Raw genomic sequence first — 12,197 nt, forward strand, 5'->3', positions numbered from 1 at the left:
AACACCTGCAATTATCCAGCTCACTTTCATAAAAAGTCATTCTTGCTTCATAACTTCCTGTCATGAAAGTGGGATTTCAGGTACATGAATTAGCAATTTCCAGCAGTTTGTCCACAGACTCTATCCAAACAAGCATAAAAAACCAGGGCACCATGTGGAATTGTTACTAATTCCCACAGGCAATCTTGGGTGTTGACAAGTCATGCAACTCTGGCCTAAAGCTCTCTGCTGTGCCTAGTTTAAGTATACTACACAACACACTATACTGTATAAACTCATATAACCATCATCATATAATCGCCATATAAGTGTTTCCATCAACTAATGGAAAGTGAGTCACACCCTATGACATAACGGCAACTTGTGGCAGCAACAGGGCTACCTAAATAAAGGGTGAGAATCAACATTTACCTATGGCTCACTGATTTTAGGTGGGCCTCTGCACAGTGTTTTTTCTAGGAACCAAAAATTAAAATCAGTGCCGGTGATCTCATTGCTCCAAGCATAAGTGTAAGTTAGGTTTGCCACATTTTCCAGTGGTTTAACCTGAACAAATGGGGTGATGCTGATGGCATCAGTAGTGGTGGAGCAGTGATAATGGAGGTGGGCATGATTATGTCAGGGGCGTTATTGCATCACGGAGAAGCAATCGGCTGGATTTCTGTCCAGTTTACATTTTCCACCAGAACTGGACAGTCCTCTGAAAAACTGGACAGGTGGCAACTTTAGCTCTGTCTATAGTCTGCCTGATGAGTAAGCCCAATGTTTTAATTAAAAGTATGGGATCTATTATACAGAAACCGCTTATCCAAAAGTTCTGAAGTGCCAGTTCCAAATTTTTACTGATTTACTTTTTCTTTCTGTGATAATAAAAAACTGTGCTTGTTGATAACTAGGCTATATTATATATATATAAATCACAGTGAATGTTTAAATGTTTTTTATGTATTGGCCAAATTACTGTTTGGGTTTCACAAGGCCAAAAACCGAACATATTGTTGAGAACTGAACAGGCCTAAGAAAAACCAAACTGTTCGGGTCAAAGCCGAACAGGTTTAAGAAACTTCCCTTACTCTTCTCTGACAGGTAAACAATCCCAGTTTCCTCCCACCCTCCTCCTCCTCCCCCATCTAAATAAATAATTCATACTCCTCCAGCCAATTGTCCCACTAAAGCTATCTCCCTCCTCCCTCTCCTTTGCAACATAATCCATGAGCCCTTCCTCCTGCTTTGCTGGGGCTGTTGCAGCCTCCACTCTTTTGCATTTACTAATCTGCATTTAACCCTTGAGGTTGGAGGGAGGAGGAGGCAGCCCAGAGCTTGGACCTGTTAGTAAAGGGGAGTTCACAAGACTTTAGGGCAGAGACACACGGCAGATTCGGGGAGCGACAAATCTCCTCTTCTTCGGGGCAACTAATCTCACCAAACTGCCTTCCTGATGGCTAGAATTAAAATAGCTGGCGGGATGGCACTCGGAGCACTTCGTTTTCCGAAGTCGCCCGAAGTTTCCTTGTGAGGCAACTTCGGGGACTTGGGTAAACAAAGCGGTCCGAGTTTTACATTCTAGCCGGCGGGAAGGCAGTTCATGGAGGAGACAAGTCACCCAGAAGAGGAGATTTGTCACCGGGTGACTAATCTCCCCGATTCTGCATGTCCCTGCCCTTAGACCTTCAGTCAGGACCGGATTTCTATTTTGGACGCCCCTATGCCGCAGTCTGTCTGCCCCCCCCCGTCTACCCCAGGTGCATATGCACAGATTTATAAGTGAAGTCTCTGCCTTTCTATCCCACATACCCTACTTATGCACCCATAAACTTGCGTTCATTTCGCTGCTCTTCCACCACTTTCAGTCTCCATCTCTATCATTAATCCGCACTCATGCTCTTCTATCTCTGACATGTCCCATTCTTTCCAACGCTAATCACTCATCTCTCCCATTTAACCCACTCACGCCCCACTCATTGTCCTCTTCCTTCCACATGAGCCATTTATGTCCACTCATTGCCACATTCCGCACTTACTTTCCTCTCTTTGCCACATTCCCCCACTTTCCCACTTAATTCCCTATCAGTCACATAGCCACCTCTTAGCAACAGACACCCGCCCACACACATTCCCTCTCTGCCCACGACACATACCTCCTCAACATTGTCCCCCTGCAGACCACTGAAGCTCCCCACCACCAGGCAGAAGTACAAGGGCATCACCAGGTAATGGTTTGCATCGGCAGCCTAGCTTCAGTCCCCAGGCACTTAGCGCCATCCTTCCAGGGACCACCCTACCACTTCAGTGGGAAAGCCCCTGCCTCATCTGGGGGAGGGGAGAAAGCATGATGTTAGGAGGTTGATACCTCACCCATTTTGGGTCAGGACACACTGAGAAATTTGTTACCTGTGATAAATATGAGATACCCGAAGCTGTCAACACTCCTGACTTCACTGCGTATTGTGCACAAGATCAATTAGGCCACATAAACCAAACAATCAACATTTGGGGATGAATGATCCCACAGCACCTCAGTAGTTTATCTTGACAGCTCTGTGCTACTGCAGGCAACATATTGCCTGAAAATGCTTTCCTCGCACCAATAATGTAAACTGTAATATATTAGTCGCCCTAAGTTTCCCTGCAAAGCAACTTCAGTGACTTCTGAAAAACTGATTTCTCTCACCATCAATGCTCATGAGTAAGCATTTTTGCTAGATGTGTTGCCCATGGTAGTGCATATTTTGTGTGGGCGACTAATCTCTTTGTGTGCCATCAGCCTTAATACTGGCCACATATTGAATCCACATCCTGCAAGGATAATAAGCAATTAATTTTAATGCATGTTGCAGACTGAACTGATTTATGGGCAGCCACACAGCATAGATCTGAATGAATTGCTAGCTAGTCATGCAGGATGTGGATTCAATATGTGACTGGTATTGAAGGGGTGAGATAGTAACACTAGTTATTGTAGGAGGGGGTGTGGGGAGCCCACCAATCTAAACTTTGCCCAAGGCCCACCAAGACCTTAAATCTGCCTTGAGCAGCACAAGCTCAGGTACATGATCAGCACAGACAGACTTGTGCTACCTGAGGCACAGAAAGGCAGGACAGCTTGGAGATTAGCCAAGGCACCGGCTCGCCCAGTGTAAGCACCACCTCCCTGTTTGCTCTCTGTTTGCGCACTGACAGCACACACACCTGCCCCGCAAGCACAGGAGAGCCAGGCAAGCAGTGGGCTGGGCGGGGAAGCCCTGGGAGAAAGAAGAAAAGAACGGATCCCCGGGCTGTGGGCTTGGGCAGCAGGGCGGGGTTTGCCTGCCTCAGCAATTCATATAAAAACCTTCTACTCTCTGGAGAACAACAGTCCCATTCAGTGTGAGCCTGCGAGAGTGCGAAGGGCACAGGGAAAAGGGCACAAGCAGGGGGGCAAGAGAGGAACGTGGGAGATACCCAAGGATTTGTTACTTGTCACTGGGAAAATAATATAAGTGTGCAACATGCAACTCACGGTGGCTCGGATTAACCTGCTGCTCGGCTACTGCTGCGCCTTCATTGCTGCTTTTAACTTGGATACACAGAATGTCATCACCAAAAGCGGGGACACTGGCAGCTTGTTCGGCTTCTCCTTGGCCATGCACTGGCAGCTGGACCCAGACAACAAGAAGCTGTAAGTTCCCAAATTGCTTCCCCAGCCTGAAGGGCACCAGTTGCATTTTTATTCGCTGTGGCAGCAAAGCTGAGGGGGTATTGTGGGGTCTAAGCATGGTGGTGCCTCACTAAGAGCAGTTGTAGGAAAAGCGTGGGAAAGTCAAAAGACACACAGCAAATGTATCTCATGTCTATGCCGGCAGCACTGTAGTGGAGCAGCCAGTGGCAGAAGTAGCAGTGTGGCTAGTCTGGTTAGAGAAGGAACTTTGGCTGTGAGGCTACAGGTATGGCAGAGACTTTGGATAGGTGGTGCCTATAGTAGCAGTGGGATAATCGCCTCTGGGAAGAGACTGTGGCTGTGGGATAGCAGGTATAGTAGGGAGAGATGGTGCCTATAGTAGCAGTGGGATAATAGTCTCTGGGAAGGGAGTGTGACTGTGGGATAGCAAGTATAGTAGGGAGAGATGGTGCCTATAGTAGCAGTGGGGATAATAGTCTCTGGGAATGGACTGTGGCTGTGGGATAGCAGGTATAGTAGGGAGAGATGGTGCCTATAGTAACAGTGGGGATATGGTCTCTGAGAAGGGACTGTGACTGTGGGATAGCAGGTATAGTAGGATGATATGTGCCAGTAAAAAATTATTTTATAGGCATTGGATCTTCATAGCACTTTTACATCCAGTTTTTGTCAAATACTGTTAAATTGTAACATCTATGTTTATTCTTTAAAAGCAACTCTACACATTGTTTACAAACTCGTGGCATATTTCTAGACTATAATCACACCTGACACCTGTAATCGCTCCCTATGCCCATCTCTTAACCTAGTTCACTATTTAGTCATTTTATTTGCTGACCCCCTTTTGGTGCCTGGGACAGTTGAGACAGAATTTGGCAGAGGCTGAAATGCCCTGTTGGGGCAAATATATTGACTCACAGAATGTCAGCTTTTTATTGTCACAGCTGATGGTTGTAGGCTGATGTATTCAACCCAGTAGTGTGTAGGAATGACATGCAATAGTTGCTCCAGAAATCCTTGTGGTGAGACCATTCTTCCTGAGGGTACCATGAATATATTGTGCTGTGACCAAGCGGCTCAGTCCAATAAAATTGCCAGCCTGCTTGTCTTTCACTACAGTCATGTATTGCTCAGTAAAAGACTTCCTCATTATTCTGTCTGGCCGAGACAGGTTGTATCAGTATACACAATTGGTCGGTGACTGCTTTTCCATTTATGACGCCTAATGACTGAAACTCTGAGGCAAGGAATACATATATCTTATAGAATATAGATTTCTGTTCTCTGAGCAATGTCCAGTATATGGGGGTTTGTGTTGAATATGTAATCCCTTGGTTGGGCCTGATTCTCCTCAAAAGAGGCAGGAGCTGTTTGCTCTGAACTTTGCAACAGTGCCAACTGTTTTATCTCCAGAGTTGATCATTAAACTGCTGCATAATGGAGCAGAACGTTTAACCCCATTGTTGCCATCTCTGTACTTGCTTTTTGTGCACTTCGTTTCCTGCTAAAATATCTGACTGTATAGTGACTTTCACTCTCTACATACCCCTTATATTAACCCATCCTTAGGACAATTTAAACAGTTTAATATCATCCACGTTACCAGGCAAATGTTCAAATTATGGCAACTACTGCATGCACAATAAATAGTGTAGCTGCAGCTATTTAACATGCATTAAGGATTGTAAGCTTTGTTACTAAGATCTACTATGCTAATATATAAGCTGCCTTGTTTCTGCCCAGGAATTAGTGTAGCGAAATTTTAATAGATGCTAGGACTAAATAGCAACATTGTAGCTTAGTTTAGCCATGCAGTTCAACATAATAAAAGCTTTATCATTTATAACTACTGGGGTCCCACAAAGGTCTGTTTTTGTGGCTTTGTCACAGGGCCCTGTCACCACTAAGACATTTCTGACTACATCTGTGAAAGACATATGACCTTTCTTGGTGGCTATAATAATGAAAGTCAAACTATTACGGCACAGGGGGTCAATTGCTAGCCTGTTCATTCTCCCATCTCCTAATGTTTGCATTGTTCCCTGCTTACTTGTGTTGGCTTTTCACACTGGGATGGCTTTTTTGTATGCTGACTGTCAGCACGGCAGTAAAGCTTCTCTGCAAGGACAGAAAGGGGTGGAGGTTTCTAACTGGAAAACCACTGAAACTTTTGTTGAGTGGATAAGAACTGCTGCAGATACAATGTCTGTTAGATACTTCCTCGTGGTGACTTTGTGTTGTGATTTGCAGTTTCACATTGGTGACAGGGTTCAACCAACCAGCACCTGATGTACCTTATATTTCTAACTCTGAGTTTTTTCTGCTTAAAGTATTAGTAGTGTCTAGACAAGGAGTACAGGTATGGAACCTGTTATCCAGAATGCTCAGGACCTGGGGCTTTCCAGAAAATGGAGCTTTCCTAATTTGGATCTTCATACCTAAACTGTACTAGAAAATCATGTAAACATTACATAAACCCAATATGCTGGTTCTGCTTCCAATAAGGGTTAATTATATCTTGGTTTGGATAAAGTGCAAGGTACTATTTTATTATTACAGAGAAAAAGAATATAATTTTCTTTAAATTTGGATTATTTGGATAAAATGGAGTCTATGGGAGATGGCCTTTCCGTAATTTGGAGCTTTCTGGATGTGTTTGCGAATAACAGATCCCATACCTGTATTTAGATTAGTAAATCACTACTTAGATTGTGGGAAAATAACAGCTAATATGATGCAAATGTCTTGTGTAGAGCATTAGTGAGTTGCCCCTTACTGAGGGACACATAATGGACTTGACAATATTTACTGTGCATCATTTCATCCAGACATGAGTGGTAGTTAGAGCATGCCCATGTCAGGGGATGGAAACATTTATAATGCCACTTTAACCAGTCAAGAAATTCAAGTGTTTCCAAAATGAAAAAAAGAAAAAAAAAGAAAAGAAAATCAAGTGGATGTTTACAAAGTGGATTTCTGTAATGTACATTGCTAGAAAAGGACAAAATCAAGTCTGTGTGATTTCTTTTCCCATGGACATGAATCTCAGTGAAATGATTGTCCCTGGCATTGAGTGGCAGGAACATTCCTTACCCTGGGGAACCTACAATTTTACCAAATCATTTTCAAGTCATTAAGGATTCTGAATCCTGCAATTATAATTTCCAGCTGGGAAAATTAAACAGGAGACACAGGATTGTAGCACAAAGGATAATATGCCAAAGATGATCCCTGAGCATAATTTCTAACAGTTGATAAAAAACAGTGACAATTCTTCATTTGTGCTGTGTACTCTCCAATGGAACAATCACTACATAGTGCTTAGTGGCCTTCATGTCTTAAATATTTGTTAGTAAAATACATTTAGTTGTTAGTGCAGAATTCAAATATGGTGTAGAATGTTCTATGTACTCTATGGGGCCCATTCACTAAGCTTGAGTGAAGGAATAGAGGAAAATAGAGGGAAAAAAATTTGATTTTCGAATGTTTTTTTTTGGCTACTTCGACCTTCGACTACAACCTTCGAATCGAACGATTCGAACTAAAAATCGTTCGAATATTCAACCATTCGATAATCGAAGTACTGTCTCTTTAAAAATTTCTTCGACCCCCTAGTTCGCCACCTAAAACCTACCGAGGCCAATGTTAGCCTATGATAAAGGTCCCCATAGGCTGTCCAAGGTTTTTGTGATTGAAGGATAATCCTTTGATGGATTAAAATTCTTCGAATCATTCGATTCAAAGGATTATTCCTTCAATCACAAAAACCTTGGACAGCCTATGGGGACCTTCATCATAGGCTAACATTGGCCTCGGTAGATCGAACGAATTGCGCAAAATCCTTCGACTTCGATATTCGAAGTCGAAGGATTTTAATTTCGGCAGTCGAATATCGAGGGTTAATTAACCCTCAATATTCGACCCTTGATACATCTGCCCCTAAGTATTCTATGTACAACACAGAGGGGCATATTCATCAAACATGCCCATAGCAACCTATCAGATCTTTGCTTTTGTTGTCTTACTTGTAGGTCACTGTTCAAATCTAATTGCTGATTTCCTATGGGAATACCTCCTACCGAAACATAAGAAATGTTTTTTTTCCTTATTAATTACCTTGGATTATCTTCTACATTATTCTATATCAGGCAGTGAGTTCTTCAGTATCTTTCTATAAATATATCGCATCATGCTGAAAATAAAATTACAGCTCAGACTGTATCTGAACATGTAAAAGAGAGACATGGAAAAGGAAAAGTTAATAGCATACAGTGGAAGCCCTGGCATCGTAGTGAGGGGTGGAGGTCACTAAAGCAGATTAGCTCTTAAAGGGGTTGTTCACCTTCAATCACTTTTTCCAGTTTAGTTGTATTCAGATTATTCACCAGAAATCAATACTTTTTGCAATGACTTTCTATTTTCTATTTGTGATCATTTCTCTAATACTGGAATGTAAAAATTTAATTTTTTACCTTCTAAAGCAGCTCTGGGGGGGGTTGCTGACTCTTTAACTGTAAACTTCAATTTTTAAAAACCGATAAAAAATAAAAAGCAATTGAAAAAAGTCTTTATTTCTGGTGAACAATCTGAAAACAATTTGAAAAAAGTGTTTAGAAGGTGAACAACCCCTTTAAGTAGTATTTGCACAGACCAAATGGGATCTGATAGTCTGACCACTCCCATCCGCCTCCAGTATCTCAAATTCTTTGTCATTCCTTTCTGACACATTGCATTTGCAGACAGTAGTCCCTGCTTGCCTGTACACATTACTGCTGCACAGAAAACAATTCCAAGGCAATAAATGATATCACAGCTCTGAAGCTTTGGAGGTGGGATTGGAGCAGGATGCCTTTTGTTATTCTGTATTCAGTAAACTGCCTTTTTAGTGAATAGGAGGTGCAAAGGGGTTCCCCCTCCCCAATGTGACAGGGAAAATAAAATTGTTTAAGTACAATTTGACTGTATACCGGGTAATACTATTTTGTAACTCAAATACACACACACTAGTCCATGATAAAAGGTGTAGAAGTGAGTGCACAACCTACATTTGGAACTGAAATCATAAGTCCATGTTGATCATTGGTCAATTTGTCAAGCTTTATCATTTTGGTTTGTTTAATATGAATAAACAATAATATGTATATGTCAGCTGGATAATCATCATCATCACCATTTAAGATATAAACGTATATAAACTACCGTACTGACAGCACTTCTTTAAAGCAGTAAGATGGCGTAAGCCATTTGAGTTTGTGCGGATCTGTTAATTGTGTGGACTTGGGGCTTGTGTACCTTGATCACAGGTTCTTTAGGTCTTTTCCCCATGAATTGAGGCTACTATCATTCACAGAAATCACTAGTGTGCATGTGGAAAACAACAATGAAATGCAGATGAATCATATAAGGCCAATTTTAAATCACCCAGAGTAGAAAGGTGGCCACTAAGTAAATTAATTGCTATCTTTATGTAGACTTTCAGGTCATTATGCCTTGCCCTAATTCGAATCACTGCTAACTTGCATATCTACATGTAACCATAAACAGAGGTATGTTCTTTGACCTCCCAGGCTATTTCATTTGTTTCACTCCCTGAATTGTATACACATGCAAGTTTGACAAGGGTTTATCTACAGTGTGAATATTTCCTTCATTTCCTTCAAAATATAGGGCCAGATATGAACCTTAAATGTATGACATTTTCAGCAGTATTTAGTAAATAAATTTGACTAAATTCTGTAGATGCTGATTAGAGTCATTGATAGATAAAGGCTGACATTTACTTTGGGCATAGCTGGGGTACACCAGCTTTGCAGTCTTACTGGAGAAGGAGAAATATTTACTGGTGTGCAAGCACAATTACCATAATGCAATTTCTCATCTAACATGCTATAGAATATTTTCCTTACCTATTGGTAAAGGTTGATGCCTTTGCTGTCAAATTATTATCTAGTGCTGTAGGCCAGTATATGTTAGGTTAACAAGGCAGCTACTATAGCAGCAAGAGAATTCTTTATTTTATATGCCTATAAGTGCCAGTAGGGCATTGTGTTTCCATGTGATCTAAGGCCCGGTGACACTGGACGGGTAACATTCCACATTCCGGAACACTTGCAATAAATGACATCTTTTTATTCAAGAGCAGTTTAATGGGTTCTGCCTCCATCCATTTACACAATGAATTCTGGGATCCAAATACATGAAATGGAATTTGTAATGAATTCCGTAGCAGGAGCTGACAGCCAGCATTCCCCACCCAAGATTGACAAGCTGTAAATTAAACTGCACTGTTTTTCACTGGTTACTGCCAATGCGCCTGAATGGTGTCTAAGAATATGAAATATATCTTGCTAGAAATTATTTTCAGTTTTTTGTCAATACCCAGTGCATTGATTTGTCCTAAAAATAGGTATACCAGTCAATGGTCCAGATTCACTAATTGTTAGCTAATATTGCTGAGATAATATCTCCCAATTCATTGAACTTTTTTGTTTTAATACTGCTTAAGGATGAAATTGCTTTTGAATCTCTCTTCATTATTCATGCTTTGTGTGTCTATGGCCAGTTTTACCCTTTACCTAAGCAGAGATATTTTATCCCTTAACCTGTGCTTCCTTAAATCTGTTTTTAAAGATCCCCTCCAAGCCAGTCCCCTCAATTCAATGTTACTTACAGCTCTGTACAATCCACTGAGCAGGTAGAGCCATTCCCTTAGTGATACTGGACTGGTGTGGTGCAGTTTTTCTGTAGGCTGAAAACAAATGTAAAAAGTACTGGAGCCCCTAGCACAACGTGATTGACAGAACCAACTCCCCATGCTTGAACATAAGGTTATTATGTAAAGCTGGCCACACCCAAATCAATAAAAACTGCATACTCATCCCTCCATATTGGCATCTTACCTGCCCATGTATGGGGTACTCCTTTCTTCTAAACTGCCCCTTTTAAGGGAAAATTGACAAGTAGTAGTAAACATTGCAATGGTGTTATTACCCATAGCAACCAAACATTTGTTTATTGGTTGCAATTCATTTGTATATTAGTGTGTTTGTGAAGTGTTGATGAACTACACCCAATTACAGTCAAATGCCCAATTATTCTACAGAGAAAAAGTCTGTGTGTGTTTGTGTGTATTATTTGTTGCAACTATGTAATAGGCGCCAGTATCTATTTAAAGGATTAAGCTGTTATAATATTATTCCAGTTTCCACCAGGGCTTTGGTTTCGTATATTAATACTCTGTATAAAAACTGCTCTCATTTTCAGCTCATTGATCGATGTGTATAACACTGGGTAAGGTTTTCTACTCATTATAAAATTAAATAATGACCTTGAGCTATAAATTTTCCCAAACTCAAGTTTTACAACATCTGCGTTTCTGCCCAGTTACACGGGAAGCTTTCACTGTTTAATATTCTCCGAAAGAAGCTAAAAAGGGCAAATAAAGGATTTCCCGTGCCAATGTCCAACTTATTCCTGAAAGTGTGAACTAACAATGTTAGGCAAAAGCTATAGGGTGTGGAGCTAATCACTAACATATTCCTCAACACTATAGAAGTTATATAAAATGTATCTGCCCCAGTGGAGCATACAATCTAAGGCCCATACAAGTTTAAAAGAACATACAAACTCAATGTAGATAAAGTGCCCTGGCTGGAATCGTTTGAAATTGCCTCTGAGAAAAAACGTATTGCCGCGTGTGAATAGGCGCAGGCGACTTTAGCGCTAGCGGGTGCGAGATACCAGCAAGCCATTCAAGGAGATTAGTCGCCTCAAAGACGCAGCGATTAGTCGCCAGGCGACCAATCTCCCTGAATCTTCCCGTGTGGCCCTAGCCCAATACAAATCTCAGTCTGCCTTGTTGTTGCCCTAGCAACCAGATCGCATTTTAGTGTCTGTTCCAGGGAAAAGCAAATTAAGCAGATAATCAAAAGAAAAGAGCAGAAGAAAAGTTGCTTATATCTTCTTTTGGATCTACAACATACGAAGAGTTAATATAAAGGGGAAGTGCCGTCTTTATGATACAAATTCCTTTGTTCTCCCACGTATTCTGGATAAGTATACAGGGTTCCTTTGCTGACTGCATACTTTATCTGTGGGCACACAATGCGAGTCACACAGGGCACCCTTTTAGAAACATAGTATTTCAGCAGCAATTTCTGTTAAAGGTCATGAGACATTTTCTTTATTTAGTACATGCAATCAAGGAGCATAAATACAAATATTTTTTGTTTACTTCTTTAAAAATGGAATCAGAACATTAGTTCTTATAATTCTAAAAGAAAAAGCCTATGGTTTAAGGGCCAACCACAGAGTGGTTTAGTGTAGCCTGAGGTACCAACTGCTGGGAAGTCTGCCATTCACTTAGTGAGCATTGCAGAGCAATACAGAGTCTTTTTCCATAAAAGTTATGTCTTTACTGGTTTAGATTTCTAAGGAGTTAAAGGAAAACTATACCCCCAAAATGAACACTTAAGCAACAGATAGTTTATATCATATTAAGTCACATATTAAAGAATCTTACCAAACCGGTCTATATATG

At 41.1% G+C, this 12,197-nt stretch overlaps 1 protein-coding gene across 2 annotated transcripts in view; it reads left to right on the forward strand.

Moving 5' to 3' along the window:
• Positions 1-3,297: 3,297 nt before the first annotated feature.
• itga6.S (integrin subunit alpha 6 S homeolog) overlaps positions 3,298-12,197 on the forward strand; it is a 55,956-nt gene continuing 47,056 nt past the window's right edge. Inside the window, exon 1 of one of the 2 annotated variants that reach the window (XM_018238859.2) lies at positions 3,298-3,658. In XM_018238859.2, the coding sequence (XP_018094348.1) occupies positions 3,489-3,658 (170 nt within the window). In that variant the 5' untranslated portion in view covers positions 3,298-3,488. The remainder of the gene's footprint in view (positions 3,659-12,197) is intronic. The other variant, XM_018238858.2, reaches the window with a different exon arrangement.

The sequence above is a fragment of the Xenopus laevis genome, chromosome 9_10S, assembly GCF_017654675.1.
Source record: "Xenopus laevis strain J_2021 chromosome 9_10S, Xenopus_laevis_v10.1, whole genome shotgun sequence".
Lineage (NCBI taxonomy): Eukaryota > Metazoa > Chordata > Amphibia > Anura > Pipidae > Xenopus > Xenopus laevis.